The following is a 22,039-nucleotide window of genomic DNA, read 5'->3' as shown; positions in this document are numbered from 1 at the left end:
AGTAATTTTCTTCCATGCTCTAGCAATAAAGATGTAATAAAATTAGAAATCAGAGTACATGATATGTTGCCAAAACAAGATACTGTCTTCCCTTCATTTTCCATGATTAAACTTTGGAAGACAGAAAGGCAGTCTCATCACTGTATCTTGCAACAACATCTGGAAGACCTGTATCTGAGACACGGCCAGCTGAAGACAGCCTTGCAATGCAGAAACAGTATCTGCACTTTTAAAGAGAGAGAGAATCTGGAACAGCTCCAGCCCAACTGGGTTGATGGTTATTACTGTCTGGTAAAGGAATTCTTTAATATCTAATAGACTTGACTTTAAAAGGACAGATGGGTCGAGAACACGTAAACATCGGTTTTGAACAACAAGAAACGCAATAAACCATAGTTCCTCCCTTTATCCATTCAAATTTTGTAGTAATAACAACTCAAAGCGATGTTTAGGTTGCAAATCTTAGTTTTACACAAAGCTAGCAATCAGGTAAACCAAATGACCAAGCACCTATGATGCTGACAAAAGATTAACCAAACATAATTGTTTCAAGATCCCCCTGTGCTATTATGCTAAAATCAAAGCCCTCAAAGTACATAAAATGTTAGTGCCATCTGCCTCGAGCCTTTGCATCTTCTCCCATCCTTAACAGGGTGAAACCAACTTGGCAAATGTTGGACCGGTACTGTCGGAAGGGGAAACACTAACTCCTAGGGAACTGGAGCCATCTTTTCAGCCATCTCCATCAGCAGGCAGGGCGAATTATGTGGGAAAGTCATCTCTTCAATTTCCTAACCATTCTCAAAGGAGAACCACAAAACTTTTTTGCTCTGTTTTTTATTGTCTCCCATTAGCCATCTGCAGGGTGGGCACTTTTACGGGCAATAGCCAGCTGGCAAGTCACAACATAAAAGTTCCAAATACCTGGCATTAAATACATGTATCTCGAAATCTCAGCATTTGGAGGACATGAGCCCACTGCCAATAACAGGTAGGAACAATTATCACCCTTTGTTCTGGGGGCAAACTGGCTCATAGTGGAGGCTGGGGAAAAACAAACAAACAAAAACATACCCATTTGTCAAATTCCTTTACCAGGAAAGCCATGGAGACATAGTGCATTTCCAAAAGGAGACAGGTAAATGTGTTGTTTGGTGCACTGAAAAATGACTGAAAAAAGCCCCACAAAAATCACGGAGAAAATTGAAAGTGCTTTTCCTGGCTAGAAGTTCTTGAGGGGGGAAACAGAAAATATGAGAGGAGGCAAAACCTGGATTTATATCCTTCCACCAAATCATCGCAAATAGTCTTGGTTACCACTCCCTGTAGCTCAGAGTAGGTTACTAATCAGCCACATCAGAAAGTTCCAATTACCCATTTGCCTTGCATCTGCAAATCTCCTTATTTTAAAAGAGTAGTAATAGACATCTGAGAGTTACTAGATCACAATCTAGGAAGAGGTAAGAAGTAAGTATGTTATTTTAGTGCTTTTAACATTTTCCTTATAGTTAAGGATCAGAAAGAAATATCCTGCATTCTGTTTTGACCACAAAAATACTTTGCTTTTCCTTTGCTACTTTTTTCCTCCCTTATACTAGCAGAAAAAACTGATCTCACTTTCCAAAAATCCAGGAGGATATAAAAAATTGACCACGCAGTTCTCTCCGAGTGGCAATTAAGTCCACTACCCAAACCGGACAGTCCTCTGTAAGCAAAATTCCTATCAATGCTATAATTTATTCACTATGAAAATCACTACCAGAAATCACACTGCTAACTTGTCACTTCCCAGATAACAAGATGCTGATGTGTCCCCCACAGCACACAACCTCTGGACAAAATCCAGGCACGTTGCACATTCACGCATGTTCACAGACAGCGGTACAAGCGTGCTGCAGCACAGCCAGGCTGCCAGAATATTCCCCGCTGGCACCCAGGTCCGTGACCACTTCAGTGTGCAGCGGATGATGCAGGCTGCCCTCAGACTACAGATACCACAGATACCTCTACTTTTATCCCAGGCCCCACGCTTGCCAGACAAATGAGGAAATGAGGCTTTAAATCTGCATTTTATCTGCTGAACAAAAGAAAGTGTATGAATGTAGGCCTCCCATGGTGGCTCAATATGAAGATGAAGTTGTAGCCCATGGTCAAGGTATTACTAGATAGCAGCAAACACAGAGTGAGCTACTGAGCATTAGTTTAGGAGGCTGCTACAAGGTTTTTATCTGGTAAATTAGAATTTCTCCTCTACTCACTAACTTACCACAGATCACCAAAGAGCTGTGTTCAGTATTTGGAAAAGCATAAAGAACCATCTTAATAGAAACTACTGACAGCAACAGCAACTCCTTCTCAAGTCCAATCACTGCCTGTGGAGTCCAACAGTGCTTGGATAGTAGTTTGGAAAGGGGATGCCATAATAAAACTTTCCACTTTGCCAGAGATCAGCCCCATCTTCCACAATAGCATCTTTCTGGCAAAGAATAAAGCAAGAACTACAGAAGTACAATAACTTGTTTTTTCTGTTTAAAATACTATTTTGCACATATAAGCAAAGACACCTGGCAAGTAACATGTTTAAGTTCACTTTGCTGGAGACATTTCTACTTTGATGTTGAAAAATAGACCTGCTGTTATGATAGCATTCTGTAACATCCAAATTGTGATATTTAAAATGGGTGTGTTAAAAATGAGAGATGGAGTATTCTTTAATCAGATCATCTCAAAGATATCTGACACTTACTGAAGTTTTTCAAACTATTCTGATCTCCCAGATTATTTTTATGAACCATCAGGACAAATATTCTCTGCAGAGATCACTTAACTCTATGCAGGGAGGGGACAAACACCCCCAAAAAGCAGGGTGGTATCACAGAAACCATGTCAAATTTCCCACTGCTAGAATTTTGACTTAGGCTTCCACAAAGGAAAAGAATTTGTGTAACATCATCTGTGCAGCTCCTCTTATTGCCCACAGTGGTATCACTTTGCACAGAACACAGTGCACCGACAGCCAGCACAAACAGGCATTTGTGAAGAAATCAGAATTGACAGTCACTTGCAAGATGCTGTATTTTCTGTCTACAGCCAGGCACTGTGAATTGCAAACAGCATAGATCAGAGAGGAGGCAAATTCATGTACACTGGGGAAATACTGACACGACTACTGAAAAGTCACATCTCCGATATTGTACTGAAACAACTAATTTCTCCGATTTCATGTTGTAGGAGGCCTGTGGGATTTTGAAGGGACAGAAGCAAAGGTTTGAAAATAAAATTTCTCTCATGGGAGAGAAAGAAGTGTATATGCATGACTAAATTAAGATTATTGTCCTCTTCAGAAGCATCACTAAATTTTCACAGCCCTGGCTTTTTTGTTGCTGCTGCATGCAGAATATGGAGTTGTTAAAAGTAGAATATGCCAAACTGACAGTATTTTGGCCTGTTGTGCTGGCTTCCTGGGTAAATTCTGCTGTTTCCCTACTTACAGAGTCAAATATCCTTCCATGATTTAGACTATAAACTTGAAACAGATGTTCTTTCTGGATTACCTCTATGAAGCCACAGGCAGAATAATCACTAGCAGGACACACAAATACAGTTATAGAACAGATTAAAACCCCAAATCATCAGAAATTTTAAAAGAAAACCATTTAAGTCAAAAGTAAGCCTGAGAAGCCAAATTTACATCACAATGCTAAATCACACACCCATACATTTACCTTTGATGGCTGATAAATTCGATGTGTGGACCGGATCCAAATACAGCTTTAGCTTGCTGTCAACAGCTCTTACATTGAACTGTAATGACTGTATGTTGAACAGATGTTTAAGTAGTGATCATTTATGTGCAGCGATGTTCTGCCACTACCTGTAACTCTAATTACTGTTATCTCGGTGATTAATGCCAAAACATAACATGATGAAATTTCCTTTCTACCTCAGATAGCCAATACTAATTCCTACCTGTAATAGAAGCATCAGTAAAATAAAACAAGCTGGAACCTTTAGTCATTTAGGTAGGTTTTTTTTTTAAAAAAAAAAAAAAAACAAAACAGAATGCCTTTAGCATGTTAGGAGAGCTGCCTGTTGTGGTTTGAGCTCAGAGGGCAACTGAGCACCACGCAGCCGCTCACACTTCCCTTCTCTCTCAGCAATGAGAAGGGACAAATGAGCCAGGCTTGGGATTTGAGATGGGACCAGGAAGGGAAAATCATCCATTATGGTCACGGGCAAAAGGCAGACTTGTTAGGGGAAGAAAAAAAGAACATCCATTTATTAAAGACACTAACAAAACTTAACAGAGTAGGACAGTGAGAAGCATTGACACATCTTGAGAACACCTTCCCCCCACCCCTCCCTTCTTCCCGGGCTCAGCTCTGCTCCCAATATCTCTACCTCCTCCCCCAGCAGCGCAGGGGCAGGGAATGGCGGGTGCAGTCAGTGCTGCTTCTTATTCCATCTTCGGCGGGGGAGCTTCTAGAACTTGTTCCCCCTGCTCCATTGTGGTCCCCCTCTCACCAGAGACAGTCCTCCACAAACTTTCTCTGACTGGATTCTCTCCCACGGGCTGCAGCCCTTCCCGAGCTGCTCCGGCGTGGGACACCCCCGCATGCTGCAATCCTCCCAGCACTGAATTACAGCAGCAGGGCTACCTTTTCCCATGAAACCCCGGCCTTCTTCTGGCACACCACCTTGATCAGCTGAGCAGGAGCAACAGGCCATAAATCAGTGTCTGCTCCACCGTAGATCTCCATGGGTGGCAGGGGGGGCCACCCTGCCGTCTCCCCACAGGATACAGGGGGGTCTCTGCTCCGGCACACCTCCCCCCTCCTTTCTTCCTCCGTTCCTCCACTGACCTTGGTGTTCACACAGCTGCAGCAACTCCTCCTCACCAGTCCCACTGCTCGTCACCACGTCCCTTCTTAAATACGTTATCGCAGAGGCGCAGCTGATGGGCTCAGTTTTGGTGCAGAGGTAGAGCTGACTTGAAGCTGGGGGAGCTTCCAGAAGCTTCTCACAGGGGGCCGCCCCTATAGCCCCCTCCCCTGCCACCAAAATAACCCCACCACTCACTCAAACCCAGGACATTGCCTCATTTCTTCAGACTACTCAGCAGTGGGGTAGCACACTAATTACAGTACCTTTAACCCAAAGAGAGTACTTTAAAAGGAATAATTTGACAAACCACTGTGCAGGTAGAGCACTGCATGGTATAACAGGCAGACATGTCTAAAAGCAGAACTACAGGCAGCAGGTCAGAGTACAGAGGATATTTTAATGAGAAAATGTTGTTATACAAATGGGAATTTTGACATAAATAAATAAATAAATAGATAGATACCCACAACTGCCACAAAAAAAAACAAACCAAACCAAAAAATCCACCAGGACTACCAGCCTTGCTTTCCCAAAGGTTTCCACAGGAAGTAGGAAGTCACTGGGATCTTGCACTTCTCGTAGGAAAAATAGCAGCTTTACCACCTTCCCCCCTTGCTTTGTGCATAGATTCATACTGATGCAGAGGGAACAGACTGACCTTCTCATCATATTACTCCATCTCTCCAGCTCCTCTTACAAGGTCCACTCAGAAAAAACAATTTAAGCATATGTAAAGTTAAGAGACAGATGCTGAACTGAAAATTGAAGAGAAACAAGGAAAACAAGAACTCCAGGAGAATAAAATAGAACAAAGCAGAGACTTGACTGCCTGCAAAGCCTCCTCTGGAAGTCCCCAGAGCTCTAGGACCCTCCTGTGGCAGGGACACCCCAGCACTGCTTCCCTCCTTTCTTTGACATCTGCTGAGCTCACACAACTAACTCGAGCTTGGATCCACAGTTTTTGTAACAATTCATTAAATATACCAGTTACCCATCTTTTTCTCAAAAATGGATTCTTGGATAATAGATATTGCTCCCAACTGGTCTTTTCAGATGAGGTGAGTGCTCCCAAACCCAAAATAATTATTTTCACACCACCTCTCAAAAGCATGGCCTAGCCCCTGCTCTCCTACACGTAATCTCATCTGCCACAGACAGTGGGTCAGCAACAAAAAAAGAAGCGGGACCGAGACAGGTTTCATCAGGCATGATCCATCTCAAGTTCATTAGCCTCAAGCTGCTTTGTGGATTTCAGCCCGGTTTCTACTTTTGTATTCTTCAGTAAATTGCTTCAGAAGTAGCAGTGCTAAGAGTAGCATCAACACAGATTTGCGTTTTCCCCCAGATTTAAAGGTTTAGTTTTTAAAAACTTAAGAACATAGCACACAGCAAGTCAAGCACCTTTTCACTTTATCTATGTAACTGACGTAAGTACATTGCTGATTTATTCAAAATGCAAAGAAGGGAAACGATACAGACATATGTGCGTATATCCAGCCACCCTGCTGGCACATCCTTCTGTGGCTTCAATGGAAATTATATTCCTCAATTATCAATGGGAGTTGTATGAATGTAGGAATGGCAGGATCCTTATAACAATGTTTCTTAAGTCCCAAATCAGCAACATGCCCAACTTTCAGGCCGGATGAAAGCCTTGCACCTGCACATATTCATCAATTTTAAAATAAAATAGTTGGCTTAAACTGCAATCCTTCACTAGAATGGGAACTGGCACATCTAAAATAACTTGCCCCATTATTGATGTTGCAATGTCTGAGCAATTCTATTTTCAGTTCCTTTTCTATAGAAAAATGTGTCAGTGGTCTTTAAAAATACACACCAATACAAACAGAGCAGTTTTGTTCACATTATCCCAGTGATGTCCCAATAAATGCACAAAACAGAAACAAACAAACATCAGTAAGGGGAAAAAAGTGCCAACTTCACAACTTATTGTAGCCCAAAAGAAAGTTGGTCTTTTTTTCCCCACTGTAGAAACTGTCAGCACTGTGCCAAGTTTAGGCACATTATACTTGGAATTAAGTAGCTTGATCAAAGACTAAACCTTTCAAACATCACAAAGGTATTATATAAGAATTTATTAGGCCTTTACACATCAAAAATCTGGAACATCTTGTATTTAAACACTCAATCATGCTCACAGTAACTTAAACCAAGGGCACTGTAAAAATTAGCATATTAGGGCATGCTTTAAAAATTTATGCAAGGACTTTACTAGAGGAAAGGGTATATTTTATCTGCCCTAACACTGATATCGATACCTAAGCTAGTGCATCTAAATTTCTTTTATTGTCAATGGGGAAAAACGGTAATTCTGGGTTGCAATTCATCTAATCCTAAAACACAAGCCTAAAACTGGTACTTCTACTATAAAAGTAATCTAGATGGGTAAATTTAGATGTAGAAATGTACACCACAGACTTACAAAGATGAATGGTAGTCATACTACACGCATTAACTTTAACAGAAGCAAAAAGAAATCTCTGGACTTTGAAACTGGACTTCCATTTACTTGGAAGAGATTAAATTTTCAAAAATGACCCACAGTTCCTGCTACTCCACTTTTTAGTTAACCACTTAAAGACACTAAAATGGTATCATATTCCAGAAGCAGGTATTCTGCAATAAACTAAGCCCACTTCAAGTGCCTGAAACAGAGTGGCGGGAGGGACACACGACCCCATGTGCCAATCAGGATGCATTTCTGGAAAAAAAGTACTAATATATCTACTGCCAGATATGTGTAGAAGAGTTTTAGGGTAACTGTTCCTACACAGTGGGTGTAGTCAAATGCACCCGGTTTCCTGCTTCCGCAGGCAGGTGCTGCAAACCTCATTTCTTCCTGTCCTCTTCCTTATCTAAACTGCCTTGCATCTCTGAAACACCCAGCAACAGCACTTGCAGAAGAAGGGAAGGAAAACCCTTGTGAACAACAACAAAAATGCCTTCAGCTGAGCTTAAAAAAAAAAAAAAAAATAAAAAAAAAAAATCACTTCAAGGTACATCAGGGAGGTGAAGATCTGCATTCTTCTGCCATTGCACCAACCTAGCAAAAGAAGGGGCACAGATCTCAGGGTGCCACCATACTCTTTTGAAACGCTGCAGAGCCACAGAATTTGCTAGAAGAGGTACAGAAAATGTTCCCAGCTACCTTTCAACTCCCTCACAGCGAGAAGAGGATGCACAAAGATTTTGGGAAGCCATCAGTAAGGATCGGGGAAAATCTACAGATTATTTTTTTACGTGAAGTTAATTTTCAGTCAGCTCAACCTGTGTAGATGCAGGATTGAGAGTTTCTTCACAAGAAAATAAACAGAAGCATGGCACAAGGGCAAGGATATACACAGAACTACCTTTTTTAGTAGTAAACATTAGTCAGAGCCATTTATTTGACTGGGAAAATAAGCTTATATTTTGGCCATTAGCTTTTCAAGCATAACTGTTAGCAACTCTGTTTCCATAAACAATGAAAACTTTATATTCTGTGGTTGCTCGCAGAGTCCCCCATTTCCACCACGGCCCTTGATTCTGCTGGCAAGCAAATTTTCTAGATAGCTTTTTTCTTCATTTTTTAGCCTATTGCCAAAGAGCTGTGTATGGGTGGGTTTTTTTCCAATTCAAGCACAATTATCTTTGTTTCATTCCTTTGCTGCAACTGTGACTGTGTAGAATCAGCAAGCCTCCGTAACTGCCAACTTCAGATACTCACTTTCACAATCATGAGATTTCAGAGTCATGAAATACGGCTCTTCCCTATTATTCTGAAGTTTAGAAGTAAAATTATTGCTCTATGCTGTTTAATATATGTTTATCTAACCTTCGTTCATGTGGGCTGCAGACTTATTTTTCATCCCTTCAGAACAGTGGCAGGAAGAAAAGCCCCCAATAAAATGTGTGCAGCGACAATATCCTGTTGTGGCTGGTTTTTCCTTCCTTATTTCTGCTCAGAATTTGCAGCAGGCCCACTTCATACTCATTTATTTTGGATCTTGAACCATGCAAAAAGACAAGAATGAAGCCCCAACTTTTTAGTTTTGCCTGTGTTACAAGCACCTTACATCTACAGCAAACATCTCTGGAACTTGAACTTTGGAGCATGTCTAATTTTAGGCACTCAACTTCAGAGATTATTGAAAAGAAGCAACTTGGAGATGACAAGCGCTCAGGCCTTGGCAGAAGTCAAACATCTCAACCATCACTATACTAAAATATCTGGAAATCATTAGTACCTTTACAAAAAATCATGCTCTGAATGAATTCCAGGGGTTACCCCTCAAAAAAAAAAAAGTTTCCTAATTTTCAAACTTAGCAACCAAATCAAAACAAAAACTAACAGGAAAACACGCAGCATGTGCAAGTGTCAGCTGGTGAATAAGCACAAAGAAATGTAAAGTAAACAATAAAAAACAGAAGAGATACTTGGATTTTGCTATAAATTAACTTCATTTGCACTATACTATATTTAAGGGAAAAAGATTTCATTTCCTCGACTCTTTAAAAGCATGTGGCCTTCTTTATATATCCCCCACTAGAGTTCCATACTTCTATTTGCATAGAGTACAGCAAAACTTTGGGTTAGAACACTGATATTTTCCAAAGATAACTGCCATAACAGGAGGAAAAAAAACCACCCACATTTGTATTACTTAACCACAGTATTGTATTTTTTTCCCCCTGCGTATTCTTGCCATGTTTATGATTCAGAAATAGCAGAATCTTAACTTGCTTTCCTTTACAAAGGACAGCAACCATTAGGCAGTAGGAATAAGTCTCATTCTTTCCCCTTTAACAGTTTGGAAAAAAAGAAAAGAACACTCTTACATTTCAGAATCATTACAGTGATGCTTCTACTATGCAGTGACAGGCAACTTATTGTCCAAGAAAGTACATGAACAAAATTCCAGAAACTCCAAGTGAGCTCTTCTCAAAATACCCTATGAACTTGAACATCGCCAGGGAAAAGAAATTCAACAATCCTTTAAGTTGCATAAATAATTATAACTTTGCTTTCAAACAAACCCTTTATATATAAAGCCTAAAAAACCCCATGCTTTAAAAGAACTAGGACATAGCATGATCCGCACAGCTGGCTTGCAAAATTTATTTCCATCTCTCTACTGCAAGGCTTTATACCACTAACATCTGGCTATCTCAGAAACACTTGGAGAAAGCATTTTGGGTTTGACTTTTAGCAAACTTAAGATATCTCAAAATGCACACGGAGTTTTTCCCACTGTTACTGTAGCACTAAGTGCTGAGTGTGGTAGCATTCAGCTTCCCCAATGCTGGAAGGCACACGAGCAGCAAGCAGCACATACTTTATACAGGACAAGGGAGGAGAGGAGACTCGGAAAGGGGTGACCAGAGACCTGGGTGGCCACCGACTGCTCAGAGCCTCTCCAGTAGTTCCACCTGCCAGAAAATAAATGCAGCCACCATCTCATAGGCAGAAACAGTCCACGCAATTGCAAAGACTTGATCCTAGACACAGGAAACAAGAGGCATACCTGCCGTGTAGCGTCTTCTAAACTGGTCGGGTGCATTGCCCTTATTAGTGACTATGTTCAAAAACTGAAGTGTCAGAGGAAAAGGAGAAACAGGAGGCAGATACAGAATCAATGTTCTCCTAATAATAATTTAAACCCTGCCTCAACTCTATGCAGGCCAAAAAAACAGGAAGCCTGACTGAGATATTTAGGCAACTGAGGTAATAGCACACATAAAATGCAGGACTGATGAAGTTAGATAACAGACTGCTGATCAGGATGTCAGAACCCTATCAAAGGATGAAGGCAGACTACACCAGATACCTGCTGGTATAGTCTCTTCAAAGAGAATAAGCAGATAATGAAACCCCAAATACAGCGTTAAAGATACGCAGCATGAACTGAACAGAGAGGAAATGCTCAGCATATGGACAAAAAAAACCAAAAAACAAACAAACAAACAAACAAAACAGTTAAAAATCAGAACAGACAAGAGGATAACCAAGAGGGAAACACATTGCAAAGCATATAAGGGGGCAGTCACTTTCTGTATAAACTAATAGGACACCTGTAGCTTGGGCTCCTTGCAAGTGGGACGTTGGAGAAGTGACCTCTCTTGGGTGTTGGCTGATCTTCCCTACAGAGATCTGCTCCTTCCTGCTGTGTCACCATGTGAAGAAACTCAAGTAATAAATTCAGCATCAAGCAAAGCTCTGGGAGGGGATGAGACCCTAGCAGGTCCGTAACAGGTACGGTCACGCTTGGGACTGACAGCAGCCACTCAGGATCCCAAAGGCATCAGCAGCACCAGAGGCAGAACTGCCAGCAACCGGTGTCTGCAGAGGGGACAGGCCCTGAAAGGAGCCAGCAAAAGAAGAGTACATACTTCCAAAAGCTTTCCCTTTTAAGCTATTAAGTATCTTATTCTAGATACTCATTTTACTCATATAAACATCCAAGTCCATCTGGCTCTGGCCACATCCTTGGCCTTAGCAGCCTCCTGTTGAAATGGGTTTCACAGTCTGGTTCTGGACTGCATAAAAAAGACCTTCATTTTAATCACTGTTGAATCTGCAACCTTCCAACGTTATCACATTTTTCTCTTCACATGGAGAAACACTGGGAGACAGAAGGGAAGAAGTCCTAGATCTATTTCATTTATGTTGCTCACATATACTTTCACCATGATCCTTCTTAACACTCACATTTCTAAAGCAAACAACCCAGTTCCTTCACTTTGCTTGTACATGCTTAAGAAAGTCTACTGTGTAATTTCGTCTCATTTACCTTGTCCATATTTTTGTTCTGGTTTCATGGCAAAAAACAGCTACAGTCATCTTTCGACTGATAAGAGCAACTAGAATGGGACAGAAACATAATTATGCTCCTATTTCTCTCTGCCATGGACCATTCTTCATTCTAATCCTCATTTTATTTACTGGTTAGCGTCAGCAGAAATCTCTAAAACTTTATTTTTCGAAACTGGTGGGCCCATTTTCCTCTCTGCAATGTTACGTTTGCTATTGGGAACTAGTGTCCTAGCAGAAAAGTAGCAACAAAGGTAACAAATAATTAAAGTTACATTCTCTGAATAAAAAACAAATGTTCCCTCTCTCAAGAGTCTATCATATTTCACAACGTACCACAGCAGCATGCCTACACTTTCAACATATTTGTATATAATAAGCAAAACCCGCCCATACACAGAGTTCAGTGTTATCATTGCTGTGGCAACTACAAACCACAATTTTTCACCTCAAGAGAATTAGCATGAACACAAATGTACACACAAAGGCATAAACAGCTGTGGGTGCTAACAGTGCCTACAACTCACTGTGGATGTGTAACGCTGCCATCAAAGTCTGGATTTAATTAAAAAAAAAGTCTGTCTCCAAACCATTTTGATGCTTGTTTTTCACCTTCAGTACAGCATAGTTGGCAAAACATCCTGAGAAACCTTGCCACCTAACAAGAATAAACTTAAGACAACTTAAACTCTCCTTTTGAGTGAACAAAGTAATGCTAAAATTCTCTCTCAGATAGATAAATCATTGATCTATCAGCTGGAATTTGCTAGTATAAAAACTTACTGCAAACCGTAGGAGTCAGTGACTTGAACCTGCCCCTCTGTGTGTACGCACATGAGATAAACAAAGTCAATACTGTACTACTCTTTAACACTCCCTTGCACTGATAACAGGAAAAAAACCACCTACTTTCACCAGTTTATAATGTCACTTAAGCTAGGTGTAAGAGTTAATAATTAAATCTCTTCTACTCAGCAGTCCTTTAAAAAAAAAATAAAATAAAATAAAACCGATACATGAGCATGAAAACAATCATGGAAGTTATTCAATAAATGTTGGGAGGGGGTCCTCAAGTGACTAATTTCTTGCCTTGTCTTTCTGCCTTCCCCACTCCTGCCATATCTGCATACCAGTGACAAATTGTACTTGAACAAGAAAGTACAAATGAAGAAATTGCTCGAGTTCAATTAGAGCTTTTGTCACAAGACCAGGGCCTGTAGAAGAAACAAATGCTCACTCAGTGCATGACAGCCAGTAGCTGAAGTTAACTTTCTTGGCCTGAAATTGTTATTTAGTTTTTTAGTATTCTGCACATAATCCAAAAGACCGATCTAAAGCAGTATTTTCTTGCCTCCTTTTCCCCTCCTAGATGTCCTAGGCCCAATGCACTCACTGAACTTGAAGACTGCAGAATATAATCTGACGCTGATCAATAATTTTTAAAGTTGCTATTCCATAGGATTGCCAGATTTTTTTGTCTGGGATTTACCAGGCAGATACACACACTTGGGTCTATCTGCCCTTCGCACAAGTCATCTAGGTAGGTAGCTCACAGGCTTTCAGACAGCATCCCACCCACCAGGCTGCAGTGTCACATGAGGACACGGGCAAAATGCCCATTATCCAGCCACCCAATCACCCAGGAACACCAGGTAAATGTTCAGAGTCCTCAAATCCCACCTGGACAAAGCATCCAGAAAGAGGGAAACCAAGAATGAAGAATTGTTCTAATACTTAGTATTTGTTTTGTCTGAGACCAGATAGTATGGCAACAGTCATACTATAGACTGATTGACTAACTAAATAGTTTTCAGAGTAATGACTATCATTTCCTTTTAAAAAAGAAAAGGAAAATGCCAAGTTGGTAAAGCTGTCTAGGGAATATTTTGAATTTTGCTTTAAAAAATATTTTTCATTTGGGTATTTTACTAAAACTTAGAGGAATGATTGAGAACAAACTCTTCGAGAATTTGAAACTATTTCAATTTATTTGATCCAAAAATATGTTTCCAAGTTTTTTTTCCTCACATTATTGAGATTTCTTTTTTTTTTTTTTTAAGCCTGAAATTTTCTTATTATGAGGGAACCCCAAAACACAGTGCAAAATTATTTCCTACTCAACTTCATTAAGGATACAGCATACTGTAAGTATTCTCCCCCTCCATCCCCCCCCAAAAAAAGTTATAAAATAACATTTATGTCAGAAACTCTTGCTTGTTCTTTTATTTTTGCTTTGGTGCTCACCTACAACTTTGAAAAAGCTGTTTAAAATGCCTTAAGCCAGGGGGAAAAAAAAAAAAAAAAAAAAAAAAAAAAAAAAAGAGGACTGGTAAAAACGAACATTTCCAGTCAAGATTGTAAGAAAGCAGAATGATCAAATCCCACCTCGCTCTGGGGAAGGACCACCCGAAGGACTTCCCCTTGGCTGTTTATGTCCCCCTTGGCAGAGGCCGGACTGGATTCCACATCCACATTGTCAGAAGTGACCAAACAAGCCTGACCAGTGCTGCGCTCTGAAGAAACCTCCAAATGAAGGTCAGAGATTTCCACTGCTCCTATCTTAGCAAGCGCTGTGGTGCAGCGGAAGGGGGTCTGAAGAGCGAAACAGCGGAGGACGAGGACCCCACATTTGTGTGGCCCATCGCCTGGAGGGTCTCACCTCAGGGTGCTGCGCTCAGGGGGGGGGCCGTGGGCTGCGTGCCCGTTAGCAGCTGAAGCACCGCAGGCTCCTGGGGCACATCCTTCAGCTTCCCGTCCTCAGCAAGCACAGATTTCTGAGACCGTAGATGCTCCAGGGCCACGTCACGTACAGAGTGTGCCAAGTGGGGACAGAAAGATTCATTCCAAAAGCACGCTCCTGATCCAAACTACACGTTAACACAAACACCCCCACTATTAGCAAAGAAGAGCAGAAATTTATGCATCAGGTACTTTTAGGAGCAAGCCTGAGTTTCTGGAAGCACTCCTTCGGTACCCTCACTATACCTGAGCATCCAGATGATGAGGTTTGGTACCCTCAAGGTTACCTGTAACTCCTAGGTCACATACAGAAGAATTTTTTCACCCCGAAGAGAAACAGAGGCCATTGACATCAGACTTTTCACTTGGTTCTGGACAAGTACAAAATCTTGGATTCACCTCTGCACTGATGTCAAGCCCAGCGCTGCAGCCTCCCCTGCCCAGGAATTACCAGCACCACTGGCAGTTTAGCAAGCCTGCCTTGAGCTCTGCCCATTCTTGGGAACTGTAACAGGAGCCAAGGAGCAGCCAGGGCATTAAATACTGTGCCAGGCTGGCCAACACGCAGGAAATCCTAAGCATCAGGGGCTCCGCTGAAAGCACAGCGCCAGCTCTGTGCTCAGTGCCTAGACCCCTAGGCTGGAGCCCAAGAGTCTTCGTCACTACTTTATATTGTTCCAAAACAGCCACAGAGGACCACTAAACCAGTGCTGGTGTGATAAACGTCCAGAGGAGGTTGCAGGAAGCTTTATGCAGCACTTCAACATTTATTTTTCCAGATCTCGTTTAACACAAATGAGAAGGAAAGTGCTTAAAAAGGGGAAAATTGCAAGCAGCTGATTCCATTTGCACTTTTGTACCTTGCCAAATGAAAAACTTAATAGGACAGACATTGCTTTCAAGGCATGAGGGATGTGGAAACATTTACACCCATAGTATCAAGACAACAGTCATGAGGTTCAAGATTGCAGTGCCAAACTGAGTGACAACACGTTGAAAAAGGAAGCACATGTTTCCAAGCCAGAGGAAAATGTGTATTATTGCAATTGTTAGTAATACCTGACCTGAACAGAAAGAAATGCCTTGGAGATGGCCTTAATCTTTGGAAAGTACTATACCACTGTCTCGGGAACATACAGAATCCTGGGTCCTGCACAGATGGGTGCAACAAGTTAGAGAGTGGATTTGTTATAAATGTACAGAAAATACGTGCAGCCCACGAGCACTATGAACTGCCCTGCTCCCAGGCATCTGTTAAACCGGGGACCCAAAACAGGGTCAGCAAAATTATGCCTCTGTTCTTTAAATCAAGTGCTATGTCCTTCATGGCATTATAGTAAAAAGCTAATGATTTCTTTTAAGGAAAATAGTTTTACTAAATCTAGGTACTCAAAAGTCAGGAAAAAAAAAAAAAATCAAAATTAAAGTTCGTTTTGGCAACCTAAGTAATATCTCTTTACAAATGTGGTTTAAGATGTTGATTTCAAATTTCATTTTTGCTTACTGTTTCTCAAATAACTAAAAGTTATACGGCTTTATTTTTTGCAGTTGAGGGTGTCACATTAAATCTGGCAAATACTGCTGCAATTCAAAATGAAAACATAGAATTTTCAGTTGCAAAATGACTGGGATTAGGCAATGCAAATGAAAATGTAGCACAGTTTATACCAAACATGGACAGTTGTTACTGATGCCTAAAAGTAGCTTTTTTCAGATAAAAATTGTATACTAACCCCACTTATGTCTTCAGTAAACTTCCATCCTCAATTACCTCTCTTCAACCTGTAAGAAATTACTTTTTTTCCTCAGCCCTACATCTTCTAATGCCTCTATCGACAAGCATTGAAAGAATCTGAAAGTTCCCAGCCTAAATCTGTTGAATTCCTCGAAAGCTAATTTTTTATTTGGCTTTTCACGGCCCAAAAAGTAGATTAGAAAAGTCATGCAAAGAAGCTTGGGAACAAAACATCTGCTTGACTAGCTAAACCAGAAAGCATAGGAGTAAATCTTAAGTCAGACAGCAGAAAAGCTAAAAAATGTGAAATTTAACAAAATAACTCCTGATTTTAGAATCAGAATTCATGTTGATTTTTTGTAAAAGAAAAAAAAAAAAACAAAAAAAAAAAACAACACTCATTTTTTTTCTTCTTTCTCATTTTTAAACCAATTCATCAGCATCAGCATGCCTTGGGTAGCGAGCTATTCGAACTCAAGGAATAGTGGGAGGACATCTCTAATACTTCAACTATCCCAAGGCTCAGGGGCATGTCGCACAGTCCCTCCCTGCCCCCCTCCCCCCCTCCCCAAAATTAGTGTTTTATTTAAACTGCTGCCAAAACATAAATATGCAGACCAGCTCCAATGAAAGGATTAAAATGAAAAATAAGGTGTACCACCAGCAGCCAAAGCATCCGAAATTAAGCGTAAATGCATATTTTTTTCCCCTTTAGGGAAACATGGCTGGCCTCATCAGTGAAAACACTGAAGGTCAAAAGCTCTCTGATATAAATATGAGAAGATGCTCTTACATTTTTTTGAGAGACTTTCCTTGAACATAGAACATATTTCCCTGAAAATCAACAAACTTGGTGCTGTCTGGCATATGTCAGGGTAAAGCCTGTTAAAATGTAAGGTTTGTTTTACGGCAGTCAAAGATTTGCATTCGGGCTGCTACTTCTAGGTAACTTGGGATATCAAGGGTACTGCAAAATAACCTTGAGAAATTAAATGTTTTAGCCTATGGCTTAACCCTTTGAATCTGAGTTACTTCTAGAGATGCCTAGAGCTTAGGAAGGCATGGCAAAACTACATATGGATAAACAGTGCCATTAAACTTACTTTTAATATAACATTAAATAGTGAATTTATTTCTTCACTGTGTTTATACACACATGCACTTTGTTTATAGAAATTACACTATTGAAAGTTTAATGTTTAACTTCCTATATCTCACTGGCGTATGGTAGAGGATGATGTCCCAAAACAGGTGATTTCGGGCATATATGACAAAAAAAAAGTATATACTCTGCCAAAGGTTACTGTATAAGCATACTGAAGGGATGACATTCCAGAGTTAGTGATTTGAGGTGTATGTGATATGGAAAAACACACCCCAAAACTTTCTTCCAAATGCTGCTGGAGGTATGTCATTGACCTAGCCAGATATTTTTAGAACACGAGTCAGCTAAACTTCAAAGTCTGCTTTCCTGGGATATGAGGATGAATTGAACACAGAGAGTCTTTTCATCCTCTTTCAAGCTCATTAATCTTGTTACTGAATATAGCACTTCTTAAAAAATAGTATTTCAATGCTAAATTCAAAGATAAATCATCCATTAAAGAGACATGCAAATACAACACTGAGACATCAGGATTATTTTAGCATCTAAAGCAGAAAACAACATTATGCTCTCATGCAGTATACTGTCTACTAAGTAAAATGCGAACAGCCTGCCAGGTACACAACACAGCTAGCAACTGCACTCTCTGTAATTCTGCACTGTTTTTAAACCTAGGTTGTAATTTTTTTAAAATGAAGAAAACAACCAATGTGAAAAAATTACATTTTCATGTTCATCCATGCTTCCCATAGTGAGTGATATTATAGCTGCTTATTAGATGACAAAACATTTTCCACCTACCATTACTACTACAGCTTTTCTGCCCCTGCTGTGAAAGGGTAACAATTATGACTTTAATTTTTCAGACCTTCAGCTCAACTTTTTTTCCTGGTCTTTCTCATAGACTGAAATCTCTTTCATAGCACAGGCATCATGGAAAACCATCTCCATAGAAGAAGGGACAAGTCCTCTGTGCACTTAACGTAGAGGCAGACACACACAGCTTCCACATACCGCAGGGACTTAAGAGGGTCTAAACTCCAGCTGCGCACCTTTGCCTCTCGCTCTCTGGGCACTTCTCAGCATTTTTGAAGGCTCAGGGCCAGCCACGGGGAATTGCCAGCCACACGGACCGCAGGGAGATTTACACTGTCACCATCCAACAGCCCAAACATGATGACGCTGACGTACAGTGACAAACCAGAGATTACCTCCCCGGTTGCAGCCAAGTCACCGAGTGGCAGGCATAGACAGCCTGTTAGCATTGCAGTAAGGGATGTGTATAACACCAGCCCCTGCTACACATGGGATTCATATCTAGAAAAATAGTCTTTCCTATGCAGAGCTCTGTTCTGCACAGAGGAGAGAGTGAGCTTTTCTTGTCCCCCTCAGCAAAACCCCTCTCTCATCCTAATGAGGGAGGAAGGTAGCCAACCCACCTGGCAAAGAGCTCTCAAAGTGGTTTTATTTTGCTTCTGAGGGCATTAGCACCACAGGTCGGAGTTGAAACTCATGACATTTGAGGGGACTATGGTGGCACAATGCTTCCACGCAGCGATCTGGGTATATCCTACTTCAGGGCAGCAGAAATCCCTGATGCTTGGCACGGTCCAGCACATTGCAGTGAGGCAAGAGGGGTGGGGGAGACTTTCTTAAAATAATTGATAGCGTAACCTCTCAGGGACAATGAAGCATTATTAGCGGCTGGGGGGGAAGGAACAGGAAGGTGACTTTCAGGTGAGGAAAGCTGCATTTCAGCACAACTGTGCTGCAGTCCTGCCATGAACCCCAGCAAGGCAGGGTTCCTCCTGGCCCCCATTTGCAGGGAGGGCACCTGTGCCTGCACGGGTGCTCGCACAGCCCAGCCACGCTGTTAAACCCACAGCATGTGCCCCGCCACACTTACTGGTGTGGGCTCAAGATGCAAACCACCAGGCACACAGGTGCCCACTGTCAGCACCCATGAGACCAGGGCCCCAGGAAAAACATAGCACCTAACCGGGTGCAGCAAAGCATCCTGAGGCCTGGAAGAACACGGGAGAATTTTCTCCATGGACAACAGCGTCTTTGTATCACCTTGGCCGAATGGAAGGACGAGCTTTGGAAAGTTTAGAAAGAAAAACTGCAGTCTGTCAAGCCACCATTGTTCGGTGACCCTATCAGCCTAACACAGTACACACGCCACGGTGTTGCAAACAAGCTGGAACAGTAAACGTCTCCTATTCCTGGTTACTTTGGTGTTCCCGTATTCATCCATCATGGCATGGAATTTTAAGGAATACCTCTAAAAAGAAGCTATTGCTATTCACGCTCCTTCTCCTAAATTATTAGCTTATAGATGATTATAGGCCTTTATTGTTTGAATGTTTTAAGCACTGAGCAACAGATCTCTTTGCATCAAAACCTGTTTTCTGTTTAAAAAGGAAAAACTGGTATGGTTAGGTGTTTAATCTATAAAGTGATGTATTTCTTATTCAACTTTTAAAACAAACAGTAGTAAAAGTGACACATAGCACCAGCCACTCTGCAAACAGAAAAAAGGCAAATAAATCTCAATCTTCTGTTGATTTTTAACAGCATGTCTCTGCTGCCCTGGTTTCTTAGAGCGCAGCTCAGCCTCCTAGTAGTTTGGTGGAGACTTTTTCTGGTCGGCACAAACTTCCCGACCTAGCTTCCTCCTTGCTGAAAGAACGCAGGAAGGCAGCAGGTGCAGGGCAGGCTGGAGAGACAATAAAAGGTGGGGTGGGGAAGCAATGTTTTCTGCCTGCCGGGGGTCTGGAGCCTATAAACAACCAGACAGCCCGCCCACCCCCTCCCCAAAAAAAAAAAAAAAAAAAAAAACATACTACGCTGTGAAGCATTTCATACTAATTTGCCTGCCCATAAGACCGCCGGTGCGTTTCACAGATCTCCAGAAAAACACTTTGCAGTGACACCAGGCGCTGCTTTTGCGAGGCTGGAGACTTCCGTGCCTCCTCCCTCGGGCTCGGCAGCCACCGAAGCAGCTCCCAAACGCCGGGATTTCTCGCCCGACAAGTTCCGGCCGCCCCCCGCCCCCCCCCGACGCCCCGCTGCCCAAACGCCCCCCCCCCCCCCTCCGCTATTTCAGCGTTCGGAGCGTGGCGGCCGCTGCCCCCCAGCGCGGCGGCTGCCAGCATCCAGCGGCAGCCGCTTCTCGCGGGGAGCGCCAACAGCGCCAGGACGCCGGGGAAAAGAAAAAGGCTTTTGGCTGTAGCAGCCGCCAGCCACCCGGCCCCGCAACCTCCCCCCCACCCCGCGCTCTCCTCTCCCCGCAGAGACGGTTGCCCCCCCCCCCCCCTCGGTTTTCCACGCGGGACGGTGCCTCCGCGCTGCCCCCCAAAAGCCCTTTGGGCTGATGCAAGGCGTGACAGCGGCGGGATACTCGGCTCCACCAGGTGTGCCTCCCTCACGCCGGGAGACCCCCGCTTCAGGACCCACGCCACGAGCGCCGCGCCACGCCACGCAGCCTCACCTGGTCCAGCGGGATGCCCAGCAGCCCGCTCAGCGGGTGCAGTAAGGTGGAACCGGTGGTGCGGTGCGGGGCGCCGGGCGGCTCGGCCATACTTCATCCCCCCCCCCCCCCCCTCCTTCTTCTTCTTCTTCCTCCTCCTCCTCCTCCTCACACACCCCCACACCCACGCGCCCCCGGCCCGCGCGCACCTGCGCGCACCGCCCGGCCACCGCCGCGCGCCGGCCGCCGCCCCGCTCCGCGCCGGGCCGACCGCCGGGCCGCAAGGGGGCGCTCGGTAGGGCGGGGCCGCCCCTCAGCGGCCGCGGGCCGGGCCGGGGCCGGGGGCGGGGCGGGAGCCATCACCGTCCCCTCGGGGCCTCACCCGCGCCGGGGGGCGAAGGGTTTTCGCCCACGGTCGGCCCCGCCGCGGCAGCCCTGGGCCGGGCAGAGCGGTGACAAGCCTGGGTTGGCGGAGCTGGGCACCCGGGCAGGGGGGCGCGGCGCCAGCGGGTGGGCCTGGCACCGGCTGTGGGGCCGGTGAGCTCCGTGCCACCAAGGGCGCCCACACCCACAGCTAAAACGAGCGTCCCTGACCCAGGTTCTGCTCAGAAGCATCTTCTCGGGCACCTGCAGGGCCAAGGTGCCAGTTCACAACTGCCCCAAGCAGAGGAGAGCTGCAGTTTCACAACCGAAACAGTTGTAAGAAGTCTGTGTTTTGTTTTTTTGTTTTATTAACACATACGCCTTTTTTTCAGTCATTGCTCTTAGAAGTAGTAATGCTTTTCATAGAGAATTAGCAACCATTTAGCCTGCGGTTCACATTGCTGGAAACTAAGAGGCATGTGATTGAGGGAAATAGTGACTTTTCCTTGATAGGCAAAAAAATGAAAAAGGAGTAGGAGTTTTAAGTGATATGTTTATCTTGTAAGTGAAATATGGCCATTAAAAGGGTACTTCTGCCAAGATCCTCTATCTGCAGAAGGAGTGTTCTTACACTTGCCCCAGACAATGTAGTATTGTGTTCCAAGGAGAGCTCCGGCAGTGTTGCAAAGCTTTCTGTTCAGCTCATGCTGCTGACATGCTTAGAACCTGAAATACCCCAAAGGTTCTTCGTGGGCTCGCTTTCAGGCTCTTTAATAGGCCCATCATTTTCTCTGCTTCAAATAATTGCCAGCTGTGGTAGCTGAAACTGTAGTTGTGGCTTAAAACAGTAGCATGCTGCATTCAACTGTCCTGCTTATAACTGTGCAAGTGAGTGCTGTGGGGGGAAACCCAGGCAAAAATGGTTCA

General features: G+C 43.2%; 1 protein-coding gene across 2 annotated transcripts in view; it reads right to left on the bottom strand.

Annotated features, from left to right (window-relative positions):
* The window catches only part of MBOAT1 (membrane bound O-acyltransferase domain containing 1), a 59,297-nt gene extending 38,433 nt beyond the window's left edge, over window positions 1-20,864 (bottom strand). For both annotated transcript variants that reach the window (XM_042806919.1, XM_042806920.1), the window contains exon 1: window positions 20,771-20,864. In XM_042806919.1, coding sequence (XP_042662853.1) covers window positions 20,771-20,860 — 90 coding nt within the window. In that variant the 5' untranslated portion in view covers window positions 20,861-20,864. The remainder of the gene's footprint in view (window positions 1-20,770) is intronic.
* Between the last annotated feature and the right edge of the window lie 1,175 nt (window positions 20,865-22,039).

This window comes from Tyto alba, unplaced genomic scaffold (assembly GCF_018691265.1).
Source record: "Tyto alba isolate M040663 unplaced genomic scaffold, T.alba_DEE_v4.0 Super-Scaffold_48, whole genome shotgun sequence".
Taxonomy (NCBI): Eukaryota; Metazoa; Chordata; class Aves; order Strigiformes; family Tytonidae; genus Tyto; species Tyto alba.
Note: the sequence above shows the minus strand (reverse complement) of the source record. Positions and strands in the feature narration are given on the sequence as shown.